General features: G+C 46.0%; 2 protein-coding genes across 6 annotated transcripts in view; one reads left to right on the forward strand and one right to left on the reverse strand.

Moving 5' to 3' along the window:
* Positions 1-1,592: 1,592 nt before the first annotated feature.
* Positions 1,593-11,617, forward strand: Dtymk (deoxythymidylate kinase). Of its 3 annotated transcripts, XR_012908175.1 has the most exons (6): positions 1,597-1,852; positions 3,065-3,173; positions 5,306-5,396; positions 9,090-9,287; positions 9,736-9,809; positions 11,201-11,617. XR_012908175.1 is itself a non-coding variant. In XM_075951651.1 (5 exons), exons 1-5 carry the CDS (start codon positions 1,606-1,608, stop codon positions 11,309-11,311), a joined length of 756 nt encoding a protein of 251 aa, XP_075807766.1. In that variant the 5' UTR covers positions 1,601-1,605; the 3' UTR covers positions 11,312-11,617. The 3 variants fall into 3 exon arrangements, 1 of the variants encoding a protein (XP_075807766.1); XM_075951651.1 differs by lacking the exon at positions 9,736-9,809 and having other exon boundaries at positions 1,601-1,852; XR_012908176.1 differs by lacking the exons at positions 9,090-9,287; positions 9,736-9,809; positions 11,201-11,617 and having other exon boundaries at positions 1,593-1,852; positions 3,065-3,238; positions 5,306-5,373.
* Positions 11,618-12,599: 982 nt separating this feature from the next.
* Atg4b (autophagy related 4B cysteine peptidase) overlaps positions 12,600-26,556 on the reverse strand; it is a 39,524-nt gene continuing 25,567 nt past the window's right edge. For 2 of the 3 annotated variants that reach the window (XM_075952055.1, XM_075952054.1), the window contains exons 9-14: positions 18,823-19,016; positions 17,636-17,714; positions 17,243-17,388; positions 16,139-16,195; positions 15,504-15,597; positions 13,095-14,787 (exon numbers count right to left, since the gene is read on the reverse strand). In XM_075952055.1, the coding sequence (XP_075808170.1) occupies positions 14,714-14,787; positions 15,504-15,597; positions 16,139-16,195; positions 17,243-17,388; positions 17,636-17,714; positions 18,823-19,016 (644 nt within the window). In that variant the 3' untranslated portion in view covers positions 13,095-14,713. Of the gene's footprint in view, positions 14,788-15,503; positions 15,598-16,138; positions 16,196-17,242; positions 17,389-17,635; positions 17,715-18,822; positions 19,017-26,556 lie in introns of all 3 variants that reach the window. The other variant, XM_075952053.1, reaches the window with a different exon arrangement.

Below are 26,556 nucleotides of genomic sequence, written 5' to 3' on the forward strand. Positions count from 1 at the left end.
TCTCTGTGAGTTCGAGACCAGCCTGGTCTACAGAGCTAGTTCCAGGACAGGCTCCAAAGCCACAGAGAAACCCTGTCTCGAAAAACCAAAAAAAAAAAAAAAAAAAACCTCACCAGCATGCTGTATGGTTGGAATTGTAGGTTTGGGCTATTCTAGTAGAGTTGTGAAATTATCTTCTTTTAAAGTACAATTCCTAATAATGCTCATGTTGAGCATGCTTACATATCTGTTGGGCACGTGAATACCTTCTCTGACTAGGTGTCAGTTCAGGTGTTTGCATAGACCTTGAATTTCTTCTCCTGCCTCCACCTCCCAAGGGGTCAGGATTATAGGATATGTCTCCCAATATATCGATTTTTCTGTGCTGGGTATGAAATCTAGAGCTTTATTCGTGTTAGGTGAATGCTGAGAGCCTCCTAATCAGTTTTGTTTTTTGTTTGTTTTTTTTTCTTTTTTTCAAAGCTTGATGACCTCTTTTTTGTTAAGATTTATTTTACTTATTATGTATACAGTGTTCTGCTGGCTTGCATGCCTGCACATCAGAAGAAAGAGGGCAGCAGATTTCATAAATGGTTGTGATCCACCATGTGGTTGCTGGGAATTGAACTAAGGACCTCTTAAAGAGCAGCCTGTGCTCTTAACCTCTGACCCATCTCTCCAGCCCCTTGTTTGTTTTTTCAAGACAGGGTTTCTCTGTGTGACAGCCCTTGCTGTCCTGTAACTCACTCTGTAGATCAGGCTGGCCTCAAACTCACAGAGATCCGTCTATCCCTGCCTCCCTGGGATTAAGGCCACCACCTCCAGACCCCCTAATCAGTCTTATTGAAACATATTAGCCTTTAACTCGCTATACTTCTGCCTCAGCCTCCGAGTGCTGTTTTATTTGAGATCTGGCCTCACAATGCAGCCCTGGAACTTGCTATGTAGATCAAGCTGACCTCAAACTCGCATAAATTGTGCCTGCCTCCAGCACATTTATTTTTCCTGATTTTAATCGTTTCTATAAAAACACTACTGGAGCAAAGCAAGAAGAAAATGGGAATTGTTCAGTTCTGGCCAAGGCTGCAATTAAATCCAATTACTTCCACCAACTCTGTCCCTCGGTTTTTGACACAGTCCCAGTACACTAAAACAGCAAACATTTCTGAACGCTTTGATGAAGCTGCAGCACATCTTGGAAGAAAGCATAAGATGGGGTTGTTTTTTTTTTTTCCAAGACAGGGTTTCTCTGTAGCTTTGGAGCCTGTTCTGGAACTCGCTCTGTAGACCAGCCTGGTCTCGAACTCACAGAGATCCGGCTGCCTTTGCCTTCTAAATGCTAGGATTAAAGGCGTGGACCACCACCGCCCCGCTAAAATGGCTCTTTTCTTGTGATAAAAACAACTTTTAGAACCCTGCAGTTGCGAGCTCAGAGCCATGAAAATTTGATTCCGCTACTGTTCTGGGATTTCCACGTGAAAGGAGCCTGCACAACCCTAACCCTAGATTGGCCCTCCCAGGGCACTGCAAACGGAAGTTCCGCGAGTGGGAGGTTACCAGGCAGCTGGGACCCGGGCCACGGGCTACGCAACGTCAGGAACCGGAATCGGTTCTTCCTCAGGCTACATGAACTCGGCTTCCAGCCGGAAGAGGCGGTGCGGCAGTACCTGCGCGCTCCCGCCTTCTGCTGCAGCTAACATTGGCGGGAACCTGACAGGTTGGCGGGAACTGAGCGGGATGGCGATGGCTTCGCGTCGGGGGGCGCTCATCGTGCTGGAGGGCGTGGACCGTGCTGGCAAGACCACGCAGGGCCACCGGCTGGTGACCGCGCTGTGCGCCTCGGGCCACCGAGCCGAGCTGCTGCGTTTCCCCGGTGCGCGGACAGGCCAGTGGGCGGGTCGGTGGGCGGGACTTGAGAGTATCTCTCTCTTCGGGCTTAGTTTTTGTATTTTTAAAAAGTTTCAAGATATTTATTTATTATTGTGTAATGGATGTGCTGCCTAGTTTTAGGTCACGTTGACACAAGCTAGAGTCTTTTTGAAGAGGGACTTTCAATTGAGAAAATTGCCCCCACCAGCTTATCCTGCAGGCAAGCACGCGAGACATTTTCTTGATTGGTTATTGATGGAGGGCCCAGCTCACCGTGGGCAGTGTTACTTTGGGCTGGTGGAGACGGCTTAGTTGATAAAATACACATTAAAATGAGGACCCGAGTTCAGTCTTCGAGGTAAAAAGCCGGTACAATTGCTTATAATCCTAATGCCGGAGAGGTGACGACAGGCTTGATCCTCCTTCCGGTGGCTAGCCAAAACTTAGCTTCAGGTCCCAGTGGAAGATCCTCTCCGCAAACACAAGGTGGATTACTCCTGGAAAAGGAACCTGAGGTCGACCTCTGGCCTTCACCCCGTGCACTGGAACACCAACCCCTAACCCTACAAATTAAGTAGATGGGGAATTGGAAAAATGCTTTATTGGATATTCTTTTTGTTGTTGTTTTTCTTTTTTTTTTAATATGTATTTATTTATTTATTTGTTATGTATACAATATTCTGTCTGTGTGTATGCCTGCAGGCCAGAAGAGGGCACCAGACCCCATTACAGATGGTTGTGAGCCACCATGTGGTTGCTGGGAATTGAACTCAGGACCTTTGGAAGAGCAGGCAATGCTCTTAACCACTGAGCCATCTCTCCAGCCCCTTTGTTGTTGTTTTTCGAGACAGGGTTTCTCTGTAGCTTTGGGGCCTGTCCTGGAACTAGCTCTTGTAGACCAGGCTGGTCTCGAATTTACAGAGATCCGCCTGCCTCTGCCTCCCGAGTGCTGGGATTAAAAGCATGTGCCATCACCCCTGGCTTTTTTGGATAGTCTAATCTTTAAGCCAACCAGTCAAAAGTCTTAGGGGTACTTTTGAAATCAAGGATTACATGGTTTCCACACAGTAATGCGTTCTCTCAGGGAAACTACTCTGGCTTCTTCAGAGATGGTTCAAACCTGTCTAGAGGTTTAATAACGTTTAGAGTTCGATATGAGTACAAGTCATAAACTTAGGTGCAAACTATCATGTAATTTGCAATTTTCTCCTTCTAGAAAGATCAACAGAAATCGGCAAGCTCCTGAATTCCTACTTAGAAAAGAAAACAGAACTGGAAGATCACTCAGTGCACCTGCTTTTTTCAGCGAACCGCTGGGAACAAGTGTAAACACCAACTCGCTGCTCCCCCTAGTAACTTGCAGACTTGTGTGGCGTGCATGGGAATGCATGTGCGGCTTCATTAATTTTTTTTTTTTTTTTTGGTTTAGAACTCATAGAGATCCTCTTGCCTCTGCCTCCTGCCTGGCTATGTATACACATTTTTGTGTACTATAAATGCCTACATGTATGCTTGTGTACCTCATACCTGCAGCCCATGGAGGCTGGATTTCTGTACTTAGAGTTATAGGCAGTTGTAAGCTGCCTTGTGGGTACGGGAGCCTCTGCAAGAGCAGTAAGCATTTAACTGCTAAGCCACTTCTCCAGTCCTGACCTCTCTAGCCCTGAGACAAGATTTCCTTTTTTTAGGTTTTTTGAGACAGGGTTTCTCTGTATATCAGCCCCGATTATCCTGGAACTTGCCTTGTAGCCCAGGCTGCCCTTGTTCCCAGCGGAGACAAAGTTTCTTACTGAACCTTGAGCTCACTAATTTTGGGTTCTGGAGATCCAAACTCAAGTCTTTATGATTACACAGCAAACAATTTATCCACAGAGCCATCTCTCCAGCCCCCAACTTTTTTTTTTTTTCGAGATAATGACTCCCTCTGTCGCCCAGGGTGTACTCTAGTTAAAGGCAAGCCTCCTGCTTCCGCCTTCTAAGTGCCATTTTCTTTGTTGCATTTTTTTTTAAATATTTATTTATTATGTATACAATATTCTGTCTGTGTGTATGCCTGCAGGCCAGAAGAGGGCACCAGACCCCATTACAGATGGTTGTGAGCCACCATGTGGTTGCTGGGAATTGAACTCAGGACCTTTGGAAGAGCAAGCAATGCTCTTAACCTCTGAGCCATCTCTCCAGCCCTATTTGTTGCATTTTAAGGACACATACTTAGCTTGTCAGTCAATTGTATTCTGGAGCTTGTATTTTCACTTAATAGTCTCTTGCACAGCATAGCTTCTTAATTTTACTGAGGCTGGCGTATCAGTTCTTGCATGGATTTAGTCTTTGGTGTTGTCAAATCCAAAGGCATCCAGGTTTTCCTCTTTCTTTTGGTATCTCAAGACAGGATTTCTCTGTGTGACCCTGGCTATCCTGGAACTTGCTCTGTAGACTAGGCTGGCTTCGAACTCACAGAGGTCTATCTGCCTCTGCCCTCCCAAGTGCTAGGATCAAAGGTGTGTGTCACCACCGACTAGCTCTCTTTGTTTGGTTTGGTTTGGTTTTTAAGACAGGGCTTTTTTGTGTAATCCTGGATGTCCTAGAACTAGCTCTTGGCTGGCCTGAACTCACAGAAATCTGCCTACCTCTGCCTCCCAAATGCTGGGATTAAAGGCATAAATCACTACCACTTGGTTCGATTTTTTTTTCTTTTATATGTTCACATTACTGACTCTAGCTCCATACATTAAAAACCCTCTGGGACAGGCTAGATAGCCAGCGGTTAAGAGCATTGGCTCACAACCATTTTTAGTGGGATCTGATGCCCTCTTCATATACATAAAATAAATAAATCTTCAAACAAACAAAAACTCTTAAAGGTCCTGCCTGATGTATATGTAGTCTAGTTTGGCTTGGAACTGAGAATTCTCTGCTTTAGTCTCACAGGTTTTAGGATTACAGGTTTGTGCCATCATGCCCTAAAGATCAAGAGCTGGGAGCCAGCCTGGGCTACATAGTGAGACCGATTTCTTCCCCCACCCACCAAAACTAAATGCCTCCTGTGAGATGAGTCTGACTTGGCCTTTTTTTTTTTTTTTTTTTTTTTTGCTCATGCTAAGCCCTTCATCCTTACACATCTCAGGTCTGGCACACTGGCAATGGTGGTGAGCCTGTGGTGTTTTGGGGGCAAACGTCCTTGATCTCTTGTCTGTCCTTATACTCACAGTTCAGATTTGGGCACAAGTATAGGCCTCATCTTCTGGCTCCCCATGCCCTCTGCCGTCCTTTGCTCTTTGCGGGTTCCCCTTCCCCATGGCCGGGCAGGAAGTCTCCACCAGCATCATCTAGAGAGAGGACCCACAGCTTTGTAAATAAGTCTATACATCACTGTGCTGTAACCGTCATTGTATGGGATTTCCACGTTGGGATAGTTTGGGAAACCGGTTGCATCACTCAAGAGCATTCTGTTTTTCAGGCCATTAATTAAGGCGAAGTTGAACCAGGGTGTGACCCTTGTTTTGGATCGATACGCCTTTTCTGGGGTTGCCTTCACTGGCGCCAAGGAGGTGAGTACTGTCTGGCTTCTTTCTCGGGTTGCCAGGTTGGGCCCGGGCCTGCTTTTCTTCCTTTTCAGTGTCACCGACCACGATGAGTACGTACGTATTCAAGTTACTCTTAGGAATTTGATGGCCCTGGCATGCCTTTAACTCTCTTGCAAGATTAAGTTGGTTTTTATCAATAAAGAAATGTATCTGCAGGATTTTCACATACAGTGTTGTGTTTTCCATTTGAATGATTGATCTCTTTTCCTGTGCTCCCTCACTCTGTGACCACAGAGAGAATGACTAGGCTACTGGAGCCTCTACATCGCTTCATATGTGTAATGGTAGGACCTGCAGTGCCTTTTTTTCTTTTGTTTTTAAAAAATATTCTCCCATTTATATGTGTTTAAGGCAAGGTCTCACGATGTAGCTTTTGCTAACCTGGAACTCACTGTGTAGACCAGACTCACCCTGAATCATAGAGATCTCCCTGCCTCTGCCTATGCCTCAAGTGCTGGGATTAAAGGCCTGCCCCACCACCACCACACACACATCTGACAGTGCTTTTTAGTTTTTAAGCCTCAGCTGTTTGGCAACAGAAAACCTCCCGGTAGTATCATTAGCTTCAGGCATGCTCACATCCTCTGCTCGGTATCAGATGGCATTGCGGATTCTTAATAAAAGTTTACATCTAAGATGTAACTCTGTGTGTATGTGTGCGCGCGTGTGTGCTGGTTGGGGGTCTCACTGTAGCCATGGCTAGTCTGCAATTCACTATGTAGATCTGACTGACCTCAGTTTCACAGAGATCCACTATCTCTGCCTCCCTAGTGTTGGGATTGGGTTTTTAAAATTGTGTGTGTGTGTGTGTGTGTGTGTGTGTGTGTGTGTGTGTGTGTGTGTGTGTGTTTTGTCTGTAAGTATGTCTGGTGCCGGGGCTGGAGAGATGGCTCAGAGGTTAAGAGCATTGCCTCCTCTTCCAAAGGTCCTGAGTTCAATTCCCAGCAACCACATGGTGGCGCACAACCATCTGTAATGGGGTCTGGTGCCCTCTTCTGGCCTGCAGGCATACACACAGACAGAATATTGTATACATAATAAATAATTTTTTTTTTTTTAAAAAAAGGATGTCTGGTGCCCATGGAGACCAGAAGAGGGTGTTGGGTCCCCTGGAACTGACATCACAAACCATTGTGAGCTGCCATGTGGTTGCTGGGAATTGAATCTGGGTCCTCTGGAAGAGAAGCCAGTGCTCTTCACTCCTGACCCATCTCTCTAAGCTCCTGGGGTTGCTGTTTTTGAGTCAGGGTCTCTTCTAGTCCACACTTAGGGGAAGTCACTCAGTAGATCGTGTTGGCCTCAGACATGTAATCCTCGTCTCAGCCTTCTGAGCACTGGGATTCCAGGAGAGAGACACCACCACTTCTAGCCCAAGAACGTTAGTGTAAGAACAATCTTACCTCAACACAGACATCAGTCACTAAACATGCAATGTTCATGTTTCCCAGCTCTCAAGCCTTGTATTTTTATTATATTAAACCAGAATCTAGTTGATTAAGGTCCATGCGTGGAGGCGCCTCTTAAATCTCTATTTATTTGTTGCTATTGTGTGTAAAGATACCACAGCAAGCATGTGAAGGGCAGAGGCCCACTTTGGAGAATTACTTCCCTCCTTACACCGAGTTTTGGGAATTTATCTCAGGTCTCAGACTGTGTGGTAAGTGTCTTTATAAGCTGAACCATCTCAGTGGCCCACTGGGTGGGCTGGTTGGTTGTTTCTGCTGGGCCTTGGACCTAGGGCCTCACACATGGTAGCCATTGCTCTCCAGTCCCTTAAGTCCTTGATGTGTAAGTTCCCACGTCCCTTTCTGACATTCACATCTAAAATATTCTGAGTCTTAAGAGTATAACTCTTTTGTTAACTCCTTTGTTTTTTAAAGATGTATTCATTTTACTTCTCTGTGGATGAGTGTTCTGCATGTGTACACTTGCGTCCACAGAGGCCAGAAGAGAGTGTCGGATCCACCGAGACTGGAGTTACAGGGAACTGTTAGCCACCATGTGGGGGCTGGGAACTGAACGTGGGTCCTTTGGGAGAACAGTAAGTCCTCTTACCAGCTGAGCCATCTCTCCACGTCGGAGAGGGTAACTCAGGCGAAGCATGCGCTTGCCCATCTCCTCCGCTCTTTTTTGTTAGTGTTTTTGTTGTTGATGTTTTGGTTTTATGAGACAGTTCCTCAGTGTAGCCTCGACTGTCCTGGAACTCTGTAGACCAGGCTGGCCTTAAACTCAGACCTGCCTGCTTCAGCCTCCAGTGGCTGGGTGGGAATAAAGGTGTGTACCACCACAGCCTGGCACCTCCCACAAACCTTACTGTTTTTTGAGACAGTCTCAGGCTGACCTTGAACCCATTATATAGCTAATGATAACACTGAACTCCTGCTTCTAGCTCTCAAGTGCTGGAATTGCATTTGTTTTGTTTTGCCCTTGAGACAAAGTCTTCTTTAGCTCAGCTTGATTTGAGGATGAACTCGAACTGTCTTCTTGCTGTCACTTTCTGCAAGTGCTGTCACCACACCTGGCTTCATGTGTTTACCTTGTACTCTGGTAAACTTCTAAGAGTGCTGGGTCCTCTCACAAGAAGCAGGTGGTGCCTGACGTCTTTACGTAATATCCCTTGGGGGTGACAGATTTCCAAGTGACAATAACCTTTTATATTCTGCTGTTTCTTTTACATATGTTAAGAGTCCTTCCCTGAGGAAGTATTTTGTTTGGATAAGGAAGCTAGGACAGATGATTGGTACACATTATAGCCCTAAGGGAGGGTCTTTGGGGTTACTTCTTGAGCTTATAGTGTTTCCAGACTTACTTCTGGAAACATTTTTAGCAAGGCGATAAAAGGAGTAAGTGAGAATATGTACACGAGATCTAGTAGGCAGACAAGCAGGCAGTGGGTCTCCATGTACACGAGATCTAGTAGACAGAGACATGCAGTGGGTCTCCATGTACACGAGATCTAGTAGACAGACAAGCAGGCAGTGGGTCTCCATGTACACGAGATCTAGTAGACAGACAAGCAGGCAGTGGGTCTCCATGTACACGAGATCTAGTAGACAGACAAGCAGGCAGTGGGTCTCCATGTACACGAGATCTAGTAGACAGACAAGCAGGCAGTGGGTCTCCATGTACACGAGATCTAGTAGACAGAGAAGCATGCAGTGGGTCTCCATGTACACGAGATCTAGTAGAGAAGCATGCAGTGGGTCTCCATGTACACGAGATCTAGTAGACAGACAAGCAGGCAGTGGGTCTCCATGTACACGAGATCTAGCAGGCAGACAAGCATGCAGCGGGTCTCCATGTACACGAGATCTAGTAGGCAGACAAGCAGGCAGTGGGTTTCCAGGATTGCTTATTTCCTTCATTGTCTCTCTGGAGGAATACAGATGAAAGCTTACGGCACAGAGCTCTCTGTCCTGCCTCTGGAACAAGCACCTTTCCAGCTCAGACTCTCTAGGTTGACTGTGCCACTAGGACATCTGCTTATGGCATGCCTTATTCTGAGATGGCCCAGGTCATAATGTGGTTCATAAACCGAGCGCAGAGCACAGAGCTGTGATGCCTTCCTGTTAACTCTTATCTGCAGCAGGTCCCCCAACCCCACATTGAAGCAAAAGCTTATACCCCACTCAGTCTGCTTTCTCTAACTGTTGGCAGAATTTTTCCCTGGATTGGTGCAAACAACCAGACGTGGGCCTTCCCAAGCCCGACCTGATCCTGTTCCTTCAGTTACAATTGCTGGACGCTGCGGCACGGGGAGAGTTTGGGCTTGAGCGCTATGAGACCGGGACTTTCCAGGAGCAGGTTCTGCTGTGTTTCCAGCAGCTCATGAAGGATGAAAACCTGAACTGGAAGGTGAGTGCTGGCTACAAAGAGCCGTCGAGGAGCTGTGTGGCAGTCTACCCTCTGCTGACATCAGCACAGCTGGTATAGTTTGTTTGGTTTACCCATTTGGGAAATCAGGGAAGCTATTCTGGTTCTCTGCCAACAGACTTTCTGGTGGTAGTAGTGGTGCTAGCTACAGAATCTAGGGCCTCACCTACCACTGGGCTATACTTCCAGCTCTCAGTCAACAGATTCTAATCCTCATACCGATTTTACAAAACCCTAAGATTCCTGCTTTGTCTATTGGGCTAGATGAGTTTAAGGAACAGTCCTCATAAGAATGAGATACCCTATATCTGCAAGACTCAAAGATGAGTCCCAGCAAACGTCTGTTATCTTATTCTATACAAGCCTTTAGTCCTGTGACATCACCATTCAGAACATGGTCTTGCAAGCTATATCACACTTTACTTTGCAGTCTTTTTCATAGGAATGACTCTTCATTGTACGGATTATACTTACTGTCAGAAGGTGGAGTTTGCCAGTTTCGTGGTGAGATGTCTTTTTCTTTTAGCTCATGCGGTGATTTCTTCCTGGCCTTCCTGTTGGCTCTCAGTCATTATAGGCACCTTCTCCTCTATAGCTGCAACCTGGGCCTTTATCCTGCCCATTTCTTTGAAGCCTGTAGGCCTATGTATGGCCATTTCCTGGAGCACAGAAGTGTTCATACCAGGCTTCCCTCTGGTCCTGTTTCCTCCACTCTGTAAACTTGTTTCAACACTGGTCTCAGGAATTGGCTTCAGCTTCCCTCTTATTCCTCGCACGGAAGCCAACATGAGCCCCTTCTCCGCTGCTTGCTCCTACTCTGACCCTAACTGCACCGTCGTTCCACACATCTGCTCTGGAATGGTCCTGGTGGGCCTGGCATTGCCCGCACAGGCCGTCTTTTAACTGTTGCCTACGGTTCCCAGACTTACAGCTGGCACTTGAGTAGCACAGCATCACAGACCAGTTTTGTCTACGAAGGCGCTGTTTCCCTGGCATTACTTGCCCTTTGTTTCTGTTACATGTCCTCAGGATTGTAAAGTTTATCCTAAGTTTCTGTATCGTCTTGCCATATTAGAGCAGATGCTAATACCCTTCTCTTTCCTGGGCGTTAAGTCAGCCTCGAGAGGCACCCTGGATAGTCTGGGCCAGGGTTGTGTGGCTGTAGTGGGGCCGTCACGCTCCCTTCGAGGTGACCCCTGTGGCGTTTTTCTGCACACAGCTGTACTTTGAGAAATACCTGGACTCCTTCCATAACCCTTCTGCAGCTTTTTAAATGTTTGCTGCCAGAGGTCTTAGCCAGACTTACAGAAACAAGGGTCCTGTCCAGACCCCCTCCAGATGGTGGGACTTGGAGATGGTGACACTTATTCAGACCCTCTCTCCTGGTTCGCACCTGGATCTACCTGTCCTGAAGGAACAGAGCAGCCGTTAGGACAGCTGTCATCTCCCAAGAGGACAGGAAGCAAACCAGGTTGATTTTTTTTTTTTTTTTTGAGACAGGGTCTCTACATAGCCCTGGCTGTCCTGGAAGGAACTATGTAGTCCTTGAATTCAGAGAGATCTGTCTGCCTCTGCCTCCTGAGTTCTGGAACTATAAAGGGTGGGTCACCATGCCTGGCATGGAGCCTGTTCATTCTTATCAACTGGAGGATAGTTGCTCAGCCTGCTTAGGAGCAAGATGAGCAGCTAGTGCATGTTGCTTCCCGTGTCTGGGATGCGGTAGGTATGCAAGCTACGGTGTGCCAAGAACACCAGGTTCAAGGAAAGCTGTGGGTGAAGGGTCCCTGAGATCTAGGTTGGCTCTTGCAGGCCCGGGCTCACTGAGGTCACCACATGCACTGGGAATAGGGCAGAGGTGGTGTAATGTTGCTTTCCTGCTCTCCTTGTGGTGACAGGTGGTTGATGCTTCCAGAAGCATTGAGGATGTCCATGAAGAAATCCGTGTCCTCTCCGAGGACGCCATCCGCAGCGCCGCACAGAGTCCGCTGGAAGAGCTATGGAAATAAATTAGACTTCCACTGCAGAAACTGTTCTCTGGTCCTTTAGGAGACTGGTGGAAGACTCACAACACTGTTCAGCAGGAGCTCTTCCTGAAGAGACCTACAAGCCTCCGTCATAACCTGAGGTGTTGGTGGTATGGACAAGTTGTGCAATATCTTCTCCTGACTCCTTGATCCTAAAGGCGTTAATGTGTTATGGTATTTCCATACCGACCTTTAGTGGTAACTTTGGGCAGTTTCACTGAGATCATTAGAAACATCAATTAGTTCAGAGTTGTATTTTTTGCAGACACTAATAAAAGCTTATTTGAAAATGTACCTCACTGGCTTCCCCTAAGAATTTGTAGAGATAGGTCTGCTTACTACTACATGGGATTTCCCTGTGGGCTTGATCAGTGTTACCAGCCTCCATGCTCTGATTCTGTGTTCTCGGGCGTGACCAGGCTTATCAAAAGGCACGACGTTCAACATTCTAGATAATAACTTTGTGTGTGTGTGTGTGTGCTGCTGAAGCGTCTCACACTATCCCCTCCAAAACAGGATTTGACATTTATTTCCTAGTAGAATACAGCCTGTATGTGTAGGGTGTGTCACAGGTGAGGTGAAGCACATTCCCCCTCAGGATCAAAAAGGTATGGGCTAGGTGGATGTCATGGCATGGTACCTTGTGCTGAGAACTACCCTGGTGTGGTGATGCACATTTAATGCCTTTAATGCCAGCACTCAGGAGGCAGAAGCAGGTGGATCTCTTGAATTCCAGGCTAGCCAGGGCTACACAGTGAGATAATCATCAAAAAAAAACCAAACCAACCAAACAAACAAAAAAAAAAAGAGAGAGAAAAATGGTAGGGGATTAGCCAGGTGTGTCATCAGAGGCCTCTTAACCAGTCTGAGGTCAGGAAATGCAGAGCATCTGTAGCCCCGAGAGGAATGTAGAAGCCTCTGGATGCCGGGAAATCAGCCCTACAGCCAGCATAGCCTGCATTTCCGGAGAGCAGTGGGCCGAGTGCTGTGAGCAGAGCAGCCCTAAGAAGCCAGCAGAGTGATGCTAAGCCTCGCCTGGGGCCGTTGTACTTGGGTCAGCAGTTTTCCTTCATTTGGACTCAGAGCAGGTAGGTGTCACCTAGGATTGTCCCACTGAGATGTCACCAGGCAGAATGAGGAATTGAGGTGATCCTCAGTCTACTAGTCCCCCAGGCCAAAACCAGGTACAGCTTGCCTGAAGGGAACTCAAGGCAAGCCTTGTAAGTGCTTTTCACTGCTTTTATTTTTTAATTTATTTATTTTTTTTTTTGAGACAGGGTTTTTCTGTAGCTCTGGCTGTCCTAGAACTCGCTCTGTAGACCAGGCTGTCCTGGAACTCAGAGCTCTGAGTGCTAGGAATAAAGGTATGTGCCACCACTGCCCGGCTTAAACAAGATTTTTACTATTTCTATGTGTATATGCCCACAGGGACCAGGAGTGTTAGATCCTCTGGAGCTGGGGTCATAAGCAGTTGCGAGCGGCCTAGTGTAGGTGCTGGGAATGAACTCTGGTTCTCTGGAAGAGGTCAGAGCTCCTAACTGCTGAGTCATTTCTCCAGCCCCCAGCTCATTTTTATACCATGTTCTCCTTGCATTTGTTCCCATTGGGGCCTCAGGTTTACTCAATATGAGGGAAAATGACACTGGCTACACAGTTAGGCCAGACACAGGGCAGACTACTTGTCCAACGTGGGGAAGTCTGTCAACACTAAAATCACAGCCAACCATAACTGGAGGAAAAAATCAACACACACAAATGTTGTTTTCTACTGAAACTTATTATTTACCATTAAGAATTGCAAACTAGACTACTAAGAATGAACAACCTCAGGAAGCCTTTCTCAAGCCCTGGGAGCTCCCTCAGGTTGTATTGCTCCACACATCTGCCCTTGGTACCATCAGCAGGAGTTGCAGCAAGACCCTGGGCCACAGCAGCACAATAGCTACTGGACTCAGGAAGTGGAGCCCCAGAGGAATGGGCCTTCCCCCATCCCACCTGAAGCTAAGGGACAAGATGTAGGAGAGACAGAGTGTAAGGAAATAAATTATGTCATGAACACTTTGTGGGCTACTCTGAGTTGTCATATCTGGCATATGCCATCAGAGAGCAGCTCCAACCTCACCCGTTTACAGGGTCCTAGGGAAGGGCTTTTAGGAAAAGCTGCAAGGGCCACCCCAAGCGGCAATGCCCTGTTCTAGGGCGAAGGAAAGGCCTCTTTCTAAGACAGCAGACCTAGAGCATCAAAGCTTGAAGGCCCATAAAGCCAGGATTAGAAGGTGGCGGGTATGGGAATGAGCGCCAAGGAGGGTCTGGACACCGCACCTGCTGGTGCCTGGAGCTACCAGCTCCGTTTAAATATACTCTATTGTGGACTAAAAGCCATAGCTCTTTAACTTTTTGGCCCCAAACCAAGAAATTCTCTGTGACCCAGGAGGGTTTCTGAGAAGGGCAAGAACATGGAAGAAGGCTCAAGTAGCAGTGTGTACCCTACCACCAGCAGGCACAGTGTCACAAGCAAGGAGCAGCTCTGCTCCCCTCCCTTTCCTCCCAGAGGGAAGCTGGGTAGCAAGCTAACAGCAGCAGGTGGTGTGTCTTGAAATGCATCAGCCCCTTACAGGAAACAAAGCTCTTCCCTAGTGAGGTCCTAATGGGAATCAGGACCACGGCTCCAGATGACCCGGGAGCTTGTCAGCTGCTCCAGGGTCCAGGTGTCCACACTGTGTCCATGCACACCAGTATCTTTGGGTTTTCCAAATGCCCCACCAGAATACTTTCTCTCCAAAGCCAGCAGCAGCCTTGCTGTAATTCTTTCCATGTGCTCTCCTACTGAGGTAGCCCTTGAGAACCACACGGGGCAGATGACAGCCCAAATGCTCACCCTGCCCAGCAGTATGAGGCCATACGTGACTGTTACTCTGTATACATCAACCTGCAGGTCTTCTAAGACTGACCTGGGAAGTGCCCCAGAAATTCATGTCTTCATTAAACAACTCCAAACAGGGCTTTAATTCCAAATAAACCACAGACCAGGTGCCCAGGAAAAAGCAGGACCAAAGCTGATATGCTGGCTGGGGCTGGCAGTGTCAAGCGGAGAACTCTGGAAGCTCCTGGCTCACCGCACTTCCTGACCAGGCCTTCTGATGGGCGATTTTTCTCATGTGGACAGGCCTTTGCTGTGTTTGGGGTTAGGCAGTCTGACTCCAGGCACCGCAGTCCTTGGTCCATGAGCAGAGCAGGCCCTCTGACAGAGGTGGCACAGGCGCACAGCACTGGCAGGGGTGGGCTGGGTGATGGAATGCGCAGACACTGAGTGCCCAAGGCAGGTCTGGGTTCTCAAAGCACCCCAACGAGGGCCATGGAGGCCATCCCCAAACCCTAGGATTTTCAGAGGGATAAGATTTCAAAGTCTTCATCCTCAGAGTCAAAGAACCTCTCCAGTCTCTCTACATCAGAAGAATCTGGAAGGAACAAGATAGAACATTAGGCATCTCTCAAGAGCTGGTGTAGGTGTGTGTTGGCTGGGAAGACATGAGGAGAGGGGGACAAACTAGAATAGGTCTGCTAGGCCCTGTACAGACCCTCCCGACTGCAGTCTTAACAGGCACAAAGGAGTGCAGACAAGGCCCCAAAGAGGGATGGGAAGTCCACGAAAGGAAGGAGAATGGCACCTGACTCCTGGCAGCAGTTCAGGAGGATGAGGGCATCCCCTCCTTGCACCAGCTTAGGAATGAGCAGGTCCGACCAGGCTGCCCTCCACTGTCATCCAAGGCCAGTCCCTGAACTCTACCTGTGCTGGCCCATAGGACCCAGGCTGCCCCCTGCAGGCACACTAGCTATAGGCCAAGGAACCAGGACTGCTCATCCCCAGTGGCTCTTAGACCGGACTTCATCATCACAAACCTGTTGTGCCTGGTCTCAACAGTACCCAAGGAACCTGTGGGAACATGTCTGGCTCAACAGTCCCTAGCAGACTATGGATATATTGTGCTGCTGCCAAGCTCAGGATTTGAGGTACAGGGGCAACCAACTATTTGCACCTGGGCTCATATAAACAATGGTTAAAAGGGAAAAGACTGAGACCTGAGGGCTTGTGTCAGGCACAGACTACACAAAAGAAGAGATGGGGACAGGAGATTATCCCAGGCAGACTTGACTCTGCAACCTCAGCACTCACCTAGGGACAAGTTCAGGACGTCCTGGCAGGCCAGATGGGAAGGCTGCTGCTCCACTAGCTCAAACATAGGTAGGGCACCACCAAGCAGGGATAGCTGTCAGTGAGACACGGCTGTTAGATGCACCTTGACAATCACTATAGCCTCACAGATAAGAAAATGGAAATGGAATCCATACTAAAGGTTACAGCATAGACCAACACAGTGGTCAACAAAGCACGGGCCTGCCCCACTGGTAATGGCTTGTTACCCCATCAGGCATACATGATCACAAAAGGCACAGGGAAGACAGCAGGATGCAACTGGCACAGGGGCAGCCTTTGGCTTACAATTTATTGCCACCCCAGAACCTCAAGAGGCAAGTGAGTGGGCCAGAACTTTACCATAAAGTTAATGTGCAAAACTTAGGTAAAAGATGGCCAATTACGACCTAGACATGGCTAAGAGAAACAGCAATGTGAGGCACCCTGTCCCATTCAGTCTGCCCACATGTGTGAGGCAGGAACAAAACTCCCCATGCAACCAGTAAATAGGGCTCCTAGCTAGGCCATGCAAAGAGGCTCCCTTTACCCCGGCCACCTCACTGCCTGGGTCCCCAGAAGTTTCATCTTGGCTCTGGACAGGGGCAGCTACAGACCTTTTTGACTTGCTGACACCAATCGTTAAAGTCTTCCTCGGTCTTACAGAAAAACCCCTGGAATGAAAAGGACTGTGAGTAATGACCACATCTGAATGAGGATGAGGCTGTGATCGCTAGTCTTCAGGGATCCTGGTATGCACTCGCCAACACATGCCAGGCTGTGTGCTCTGCCCATGCTATGGTTCATACATACGGACACTCTGCTCAGTGATGGTAAGGCCTATCCCATGGTGGCAAGGGGAGTGATTCTACCATGTGTTTCCTTTGATCTCAGCTCTCAAAAGCTAGAATTGTGGCTCAAACTTGGTGCTCTCTGCACCTGCTAGCCCCATGTGTCTAGCATCTTCTATGGGGTGGGCTGTTTAAGTGGCGGTAGGACACCAAGTTCCAATCACTGAGCTACTGAGATGCATTCACTGTAACACATACACGCCAGTTAGCTGAGTAATTTACCAGTGGGTTCTGCAGGAAGTCCCAGCCTACTCTCTGTAGAACTTGGGAGGGGCACATATTGCAGAGTATATTCTGGGTGTTGTGTCTGTGTGACAGCTGCATACTGGCACTAGACACGCTGCACTTCTGCCAACAAGCACCACGATGTGCAGCCTAACTAGGCAATGACTTCCCCGGGTATGGCACTGTTTTGACATTTTTTAGTTTTTCATCCTCTTTCTCCCAAACACATTCTGAGTAGGCAGGTTTATATAACTCACCAGAAATCCCTACTATATCATCAAAAAGGGAGATGGAAAAGCTCATTCAAGGGAATTGTCTCTAAGACATATTAAGTAAATAAACAACAAAATGATGATGAAAAAACTAAGAGGAAATAAGGTAGAGACAGGTGACTCTAACAAGCTGTCATTTGTATTTTAGAGAATAGGAAAAACACACCCCCTCACACTTGGTACGTACACTCAATCACAGGCAACACTCACACACACTGTGGTTGTGACTGCCGCTCAGGAGGCGCACAGTCTCAGGGGAGGATATGAGGATCCTTAACTATAAATCTAACCCTCTAAAAAACTACTACAGTGTAGACATATTCCTTTATATTCCACTGCAGGACTCCTGGCAGTTTGCACGGTTGGAACATACCACAGCAATGGACGGGTCAAGCTCTCCAATGCCCATCCTGCAGGGAGGGTGCTGGCAGTGGAAGCTCTCATCGGGGATAAAGCAGCTGTCAGTCAGTTCCACTGCAGGCTGTGTAGTGTGGGGGTCCAGATAGATGAGCTCCTCACCTGGGCGAGATGACAGAGAAGTCAGATGCAGCTGGCTAGGGCTGGGCGAGAGGGAGGGAGCAGACCAGAACAACATCCAAACCCACATCAGAGTCAGCAGACAGAAGGAAAGCAGACATCAAAATGCCCGGCGGAGTGGAGTGAGTGAGGGGGAGGCAAATGAATACAATACAACTCCACAGAAACACCCATTTCTTCAGGGAGACAGACCATCCCTATGAACCCATAGCGTACAAGTCAGACTCACCAACGTAGCCAATGAAGTAGTGGGCACTGTTGGGCTTCCCTCCGATAACACCCAGGGACTGGGGCATCATGAAGCAGTGCTGCAGGAGAGAAGAGGGAAGGCCACTGAGCACACTGGCCTTGCAATGCATGCAAGAAGACTGCTCCTAGACAGTCCCACACACTAGCCCAGTACACGGCCGGGAGCATGTGTTTCATCATCCACAACCTCGGGCAGGCCATGGCCTCCAGAGGCTTTCCTGAATGACACAAGAAGAAAAATGAGAAGACGAATCTCAAAGAGCTTCCAGTACAGACAATACAAATACACACCACTGGCTCATAGTTCTATCTGGGTAAACTTTGGAGCAGTGACAGGATTGAGGAACAGCTTGTGCATTAACAATAGGTGGGAAAGGCGGGGCGGTGGTGGCGCACGCCTTTAATCTCAGCACTCGGGAGGCAGAGGCAGGCGGATCTCTGTGAGTTCGAGACCAGCCTGGTCTACAAGAGCTAGTTCCAGGACAGGCTCCAAAACCACAGAGAAACCCTTCTCGAAAAACCAAAGAAAAAAAGAAAAAAAAAAAGAAAAAATCTGAGGGAACCAGAGTTCAAAAGGGTTTGCCTCTTGTTTTTGTCATGGAGGTGGGGGAAACCAAAGAAGTAGGTATACAGAATTCTCAGTAAATCCACCTGCAGTTCCTATCCTCATTGGCCCACCCACCCTCCAGACCAGCAGTTCTCAACCTTCCTAATACAGTTCCTCATGTTGTGGTAACCCCCGACCATAAAATTTTGTTGCTTCTTCGTAACTGTAATTTTGCTATTGTTACGTGTCATAATGTAAATATCTGATATGTAGGATACCTGATATGGGACCCCCGTGAGAGGACTGCTCAACCCCCACAAAAGGGTCACGACCCATGGGTTGAGAACCACTGATCCAGTCAGAAGTAGAGGCTCAAGAGATACCCAGGAGGGCACGGGAGAGACCTGGGAGAGACAGAAGACCCTGATGCCAGGTTCAGCACCAGGCTGACTGGTCTTGAAGACCCTTTATAAACTCCAGCCATTTAAGTTTTCAACATCACCTATAAGATTAAGGCCTTTTCTCCCTCTCTCCTAAAGCTACAGCTAGTTGACTGCACTTTGAGATAGATGAAAAGCTGGGAGCAGGCGCTCAGGTTAAAAGCTGCTCTGAAGACTCACCTTCAGTGTCTCCACATAGGCCTCATTGATGTCAGTAAGTCCCAGGCGGAGAGGGATAAGAAGGACTAGGGGTCTCCAGGCCGCCGGTCTGTTGGTGACTTCAGCCCCAGCAGGGAACCCATTACAGTGCCGCTCCGAATCTGCAGGAGGTGCAGCAGCTCCCGCACAGGGAAGACTGGCCCTACACAACCTTCCTGGAGGGGAAGACATGTTTTACATGAGCTAAGCAGAAAGAAAAAGTGTTTTGAAAACTAAGTGCTGGGGGCTGGAGAGATGGCTCAGTGGTTAAGAGCATTGCCTGCTCTTCTAAAGGTCCTGAGTTCAATTCCCAGCAACCACATGGTGGCTTACAACCATCTGTAATGGGGTCTGGTGCCCTCTTCTGGCCTTCAGGCATACACACACATACAGAATATTGTACATATAATGGACAAATAAATAAATAAATATTTAAATTAAAAAAAAAAAACAAAAAGATTTAGTAGAAAGTCCCAGCTCTTCTAAGCACATCGCTACAGTTTTAGTAAGGCAGTTTTAAAAAAAAAAAAAAAAAGAAAGAAAGAAAACTAAGTGCTTAGGGGCTGAAGAGTTGATTCAGTGGTTAACATGACTATGTTTTCAGAGGACACAGGTTTGATTCCCAGCATGCACACGGCAACTCACAATTGTCTTTAACTCCAGTTCCAGGTGATATGACACCCCTTTATGGCCTCTGTAGGCACAAGGCACTCAAGTGGTGCACAGACACACATGAAAGCAAAAATACCCATATACATAAAATAGTTTAAGACAAACACACACACACCCCAAGTGCTTTAAATGTAAGTATCATGGAGAACAAATGTCCCCACTCAAAGAAGCATGTTCTTGGTGCTGGAGACATGGCTCAATGGTTAAGAGCACCTGTTGCTATTGCAAAAGACCCATGTTCAGTTCTCAGCACCCACAGGCTCACAACCATCCTTAACTCCAGTTACAGGGATTCTAATGCCTTCTTTTGACCTACCCAGATACCAGAAATGCATGTACTATACACACAGACAAGCAAAATATTTACATACATTAAAAAGACTTACTACACATAAAGACTTTCTCTTAAATATGTATATGGTTGCTTTGAATGAATGTATGTCTGTGCACAATATACAAACAGTGCCCTCAAGGACAGAAGAGATCTCCTGGAAGTGGAGTGAGAGATGCTCGAGAATTGCCATGTGGGTCCTCTGAAAGAGTAGCCTAGTGCTCTTAATTGCTGAGCCATCTCCCCAGCATACACTTTATTTGTTTAAAAATTTCTAATTACCATTAGGCCAAGTATGGTGGTGCATAGTTTTAATCCTAGCACTTAGCAGAGGCAGGGGGATCTCTGAGAGTTCAAGACCACCCTAATGTGTGTACAATGTGTTAGAAAAATGTGTCTCACAGTGCATGTGGCCGTCAGAGGACAGCACTGTGAAGCTGGTTCCCTCCCTGCATCCTTACGTTGTCTCCAGGTGAAGCCCAGTTTGCCGGGCTGGTGTGGCAGGTGCTTTTACCCACTAAACTACCTCACTGGTCCCACACGCACTTTCAAGCAAAATTTAAAGCGGCAGCCATGGGCAAACCCAAACCACTCAGACCCCTCACCAGCAAAAAGAGCATCAAGAAACAGCTCCTCTCCATCCTTTACTGTGTCTCTTGTGTATGCACCAGACTAGCCTTCAATAAACATATTAATTAGGGTCTGGTGGTCAGAAAACTCAAGTGTTATGGAACACACCCCACAATGTTTTGCAGTCCCATTGTGGGAAGGGACCACACAGGAGGAGCTGAGAGCATTTCCTTTATGCTAGAAAAAAAGGTGTGCCCAGTAAGAAGATATGATCAGAAGCCCAGTCAAGACAGTCAGCCTGAAGGGGTGCTACAGGTCAAATGTTAGGTAACATGAGATCAAAAATGACGGTCCTAGGCAGCACACTAGGTAAAAAGAACCCATGAACCCCCAGACGCTAACAGTCTCTCAAATTTAAAAATTGAAGAGAGAATGAAATACTTATCAAGAATGCCTGTCCAACAGGTAAAGAGGGACAATGTAGAAAAATCACTATTCAAAAAATGCTTCAAAGAACATCAACATATATTAGAATCATCTTCATTAATTTCAAGGAATGGTTATCATTGAGACAAACACACCATTCTAGGACTGGAGAGATGGCTCAGGGGTTAAGAGCATGGTTGCTCTCCCAGAGGTCCTGAGTTCAATTCCCAGCAATCACATGGTGGCTCACAACCACCTATGATAGGATCCGATGCCCTCTTCTGGTGTGCAACCATACATTCAGGCAAAATACTGTATACGTGATAAGTATATAAATCTTTAAGAAAAAAATCACCCTCTCAGGCAACCCAGTGCAGCATCACAACACAGACACTATGAGAAATGATGCAATGGTTGGTCAAGAGCATTTACAGATTCTGTAGAGAACCCAGGTTTGGTTTACCAGCATCCACAAGGAAGCTCACAAAACACTAATTCCAAGAGATTATCTCCACACACATGGTGTATATAAGTTCACACACTCTGTGTCACACACACACACACACACACACACACACACACACACAAACAAACTTTAAAGAGAGTAAAAGTGGTAGTGATTCATGGTTCTGTAAGATTGGACTTTTTAGGAAATAGGACAGAGATTATTTAGCAATTTGTTTTTTAGTTATTTAACTTGTTTAAAATATCTTTAAAAATTTTATTCATTTTATTTTCTGTGTTTTGTTTGTGTATATGTGCACCACATTCCTGGTTGTACTCATGGAGGTCAGAAAAGGGTGTTGGAAGAAATGGAGTTACAGATGTAAACCACAAAAAGAGTACTGGGAAATGAACCTAGGTCTTCTGTGATGTGGGATTACCCTCTGTATGCTGTGATTACCACTGGTTAAAAAAGAATCTGTCTTGGGCGTGATAGGGCAGACTAGAGGTAGGCAGGGAAAATTAAACTGAATGCTAGGAGAAAGAAGGCGGAGTAAGGAGAAGCCCCACCAGAGGCAGACAGTGGACAGCCACGTGATTATACACAGATTAATAGAAATGGGTTCAATTAAGATGTAAGATTAAAACCAAAATAATAATAAAAATAAAAGCTGGGCAGCGGTGGCACACACCTTTAATCCTAGAACTTGGGAGGCAGAGGCAGGCAGATCCCTGTGAATTTGAGGCCAGCCTGGTCTACAAGAGCTAGTTCCGAACAGGCTCCAAAACTACAGAGAAACTCTGTCGTGAAAAACAAAACAAAGGATGTAAGAGCTAACCAATAAGAAGCTAGCGTTAAAAGGCCAAGCAGTGATTTAGTTAATACAGTTTCTTTTTTTTTTTTCGGTTTTTCGAGACAGGGTTTCTCTGTAGCTTTGGAGCCTGTCCTGGAACTCCCTTGGTAGACCAGGCTGGCCTCGAACTCACAGAGATCCGCCTGTTAATACAGTTTCTGTGTGTCTATTTCAAGGCTGGGTGGCCGGGAATGAACAAGTGGGCCCCTACTACAAATTGATGCTCTAACGTGTACTAGCTAAATCCACATAAAGCCTGAGAGGGCTTGGAAAGGAATTCTAGACACTAAAAAAAAAAAAAAAAAAAACAAAAACAAAATTTAGCTGCTTTTTTTTTTGGATAGGCTCTGCTTGCTGGTGGCATGCTGCAGTTTCTTAAAGAGAGATCTTACTGATTCAGCGGTAGCAGAAAAAATGTACATTTTCAAAAAGCACGGCGGCTTCCTGGGCCATGCTGCCAGCACAAACTCTGACTCTTTCAGGAGGCTGAGTACTTGAATGTGGTTTGTGGGCAGCATGCTGCAAGTTATTTGGTGGTAGCATGGGCCAGCTGATTACCAGAGTTGAGGTGGTGAGGATAACTCCCACCCAGCAGCCTCAGAGGCAGTGAACAGACTTCTGCCATTTTGGACTGGGCAGAGCTAAAAGGTAAAGCAGCCTTAGTACTAGCCAAGCTGTTTAACATTTTAAGAAGTGGTCCTGGTCAAAAAAGAATTACAGATGGACAATAAAGACAAATTCAGATGAAAAAGTCCTCTAAATGGGTCACAGTGCTGGATAAATGTACATAGGCTTGGGAGAGAGAAGGAAAAGAGCATAGAGAGTTATAAAAAGAAGTAAATTGTTTTAAAAATAAAACAAAGCCTTAAAAGAGACAGCGTAAACTTGTAGAAAAGTAACAGTAAGAAAAATAAGCTACATAAAGATGGAAAATACAGAGTCTGGATTATGTATACTATTGTGTGTTTTCTTTGAACTTTTTTTAACTATGAATGAGCTAAGTACAGAGAGACATTTCATTGTACAGACTGTTAAACTAAACCAGCATATATACTCTAAACGTATCTTGACTTCAAATTTTGGATCTAAGGATATGTTGCTTTGGAAAAGAGGTTCTTCTTTTGTTTTAACAGAGGATGAGAACACGTGGAATCCTTCCAGATTAATATGATTTGATGGACCAAGACCACCTGAAAGGTTGCCATGAACACCACCCCCCAAAAAAATACTTTGCCCAACAAAAAGCAGGAAGCAGTTAGGCGAGAACTAGGTCCAAAGTTCCTAGATGATTGTTTATAAATGTTTACATTTAAAGGGGGATATGTTACAGAGATGAATACTTTGCATTGACATGGATCTTGGTTTATTAATACAAATTTAAGGTCAATTTTATTATATGTATATTTCTGCTACTGATTAAGTTATTGTGTTTGTGCAGCTCATTTAAAAATGTAAAGTATAATTAAGACATATAGGTTAATAGATAATCATCAATAATAGTCAAGCCTGTAGTCATATTAGTTATGTTTTCCAGATATATAGAGATTTCAGTTAGATAGGTATTCTTCAAATCTTTCAAAGACTAACAGAATATGGCATTTAAATGTTTTAATAACTTAGGACATTTCATGACATGAGACACATCTGCTCCTGATAGCACCAATTACTTCAAGAGGATGATGGGCACCAAAGAGGCTACTTATGGCATTGGTTAGCCATTTGGGCAAGAAATTGTTTTTGCCTGGACTGCTTGATGTCATGCTGTATGAACTGGACATGCAGAACCACCAGAAAAATGACTACTGAAATTGCCTAAAGGTGAGACAGTCCTTTGGGATTCCTGTTTAGAAGAAAGTGACTGACAAATTGCTAATACAGACAAAACTGCCTTTGAAATTTCTTGCTTTGTGGAAAAGTCTGCTGGATACTATGGGCCTGTAGGCTGAATATGGGTGCTCCAATAATATAGAACTTTGGGTGACTGTCCAGGCAGCAAGATGTCTCTGTCATTTCTAGAGTTTTGGAAGTTGCAATGTGCTTCCTGCTAATATTATAACCTTCTGGAGTCTTTGATGGAGTTGAAGGATAGTTATAGTTTTTCTTAGTTATGATAAAAGATAAAGTAGATACAAATATTGTAACTGCATTCTTGCTTGATACCTGTTTTGTATATGAAATTTTACTATGTTAAAACTAAAACCTTTTCATTTAGACAAAAAAAAGGGGGGGGGAAGTGATGTGGAACTGTAAGCTATGGTTACCACTGATTAATAAAGAAACAGCTTTGCGCCTATAGCAGGGCAGAGCAGAGCAGAGGTAAGTGGGGAAAACTAAACTGAATGCTGGGAGAAAGGAGGCAGAGTCAGGAGAAGTAATGGAGTCTTGCTGATAGGCCATGAACCTTGTGGTAAAATATAAAATAATGGAAATGGGTTAATTCTAGATGTAAGAGCTAGCTAGCAATAAGCTTAAGCTACTGGCCAAACATATTACAAATAATATAGTTTCTGTGTGATTATTTCAGTTCTGGGCAGCTGGGAACAAACAACAACACTTCTGCAAGAGCAACAAGTGCTCATCACCACCAAGCTGTCTCAGAGCCCCCTTATTATTATTATTGTTGTTGTCATTATTGTTATTTTAATACAGGGTCTCACTATGTAGCCCTGGCTGGCCTAGACTCTAGATTGGCCTTGGACTCACAGTGATATGCCTGCCCATAGCCTAAGTGCTGGGACTAAAGGCACAAGACATCATGGCCAGCTTTTAAATTATTATAAATTCCTTATTGTATGTATGTGTACGTAAACGTGTGTGTTCGTACACATGCCAAAGCACACGCATAGTATCAGCAGAGAAGGGTGGGAGTCAGGTCCCAGGACTACACTTACGTTGTTAGGTGTGGCAGTAGACTACCCACCAAACCACTCATAGGCCCACTGTCTAAGTTTTCTAACCTCTAAGCACATTATTGTTTACCAGAGCCACTTTTAGAATTTATTTACCTATTAATGTTTTTTCAAGATTGGGTTTCTCTGTGTAGACTGGGCTGTCCTAGAACTAGCTCTGTAGACCAGGCTGGCCTCAGAGATCTGCCTGCCTCTAGTGCTGGGATTAAAGGTGTGTGCAAACCTTTAAAACAAAAATAAACAAAATTCTTTAAGAGCTCAACTTTAAGCGGTGAAGAAACAGTTCAGCTGTTAGGAGTGTTTGGGGTTCTTACAGTTTGGTTAGCAGCACCCAAACTGGGTGGCCCACAACTCCTTTCTCTAGCTCTCCACAGGCACCCACCCACCGAGAGAGAGAGAGAGAGAGAGAGAGAGAGAGAGAGAGAGAGAGAGAGAGAGAGAGAGAGAGAACGAACAAGTGAGTAATGATGATTCTTAGAAAACAAAACAGACAACTCTAAGTGAGAAGATCTTTCTCTTATTCTTTGGAAATGTTCAGTGCAAACATATGACTTCAAGTCATTTGTTTTTTCAACTGCCACTAGGAAGCTTAAGTTCAGCCTTCTTGGTTCTTCTCCCTCCCCCTCTTCTGTCAGCTGTTCTTGCAGTGGTGCTCAATTTTCCTCACTCAGTGCTGACATGTCTTTTCTTTATTCTTTGCCCCCCCCCTCCTTTTTTTTTTTTCAAGGCAGGGTTTCTGCCCTGGCTGTCTTGGATTAGCTCTGTAGATAAGGCTGGGTTTGAACTCAGAGATCCACCTGCCTCTGCTTCCCTGGGATTAAAGAAACATGCCACCACCGCCTGGCCTGACAATTTTTTCTAATCTACATTTTCTCCTGCTATCTGGGGACTTGCTACTTCTGGTATAGTTATGAAGGTCTAAATCCATCAGCATTTGCTGGGCATGGTGCCTCACATCTGTAATCCCAGAACTAGGGAGAGGCAGAAGGACAACCTGAGCTATAGAGTTAAGGCCATCTCAAAAAGCAAACAAGGCTTCCCTCTGCTGGCATACTTCTAACATCTGTGGGCCTGCTATATAGGCCAGCTCTCAGCAGAAGGAAGCTTTGGCAGCCTTAGTGAATGACATCAGTTCTTCCCTAACTGCCCCATTCACAAGCAGTTCAAGAAGTTGGAAGGAAAGAAACTATGCTGCTACTACACTGTGCCCCTAGCTTTGCTCTGCTACCATTTCTACAAACTGGGCTATTGTGCGCAACCTTTAGTAGTAGGCTAAAAAGGTAGTTTACTTCTTTTAAACACGTTTGCATGTGAACATGTGAGCAACAGCACATGTGTGGAGAGCTGGTTCTCTACCATGACTGAGCCACAGAAACCAAACTTAGGTCATCAGATTTGGTGATGTGCCATCTCACCAGCATGCGTCCTGTCTCCATGGATGCCCTCAAAAGCAACTGTCACAACCCCGAGAACCGTCTTGTCTACCCTACCACACTACAGCACGCGCTTT

Source organism: Microtus pennsylvanicus, chromosome 17 (genome assembly GCF_037038515.1).
Source record: "Microtus pennsylvanicus isolate mMicPen1 chromosome 17, mMicPen1.hap1, whole genome shotgun sequence".
In the NCBI taxonomy this organism is placed as follows: Eukaryota; Metazoa; Chordata; class Mammalia; order Rodentia; family Cricetidae; genus Microtus; species Microtus pennsylvanicus.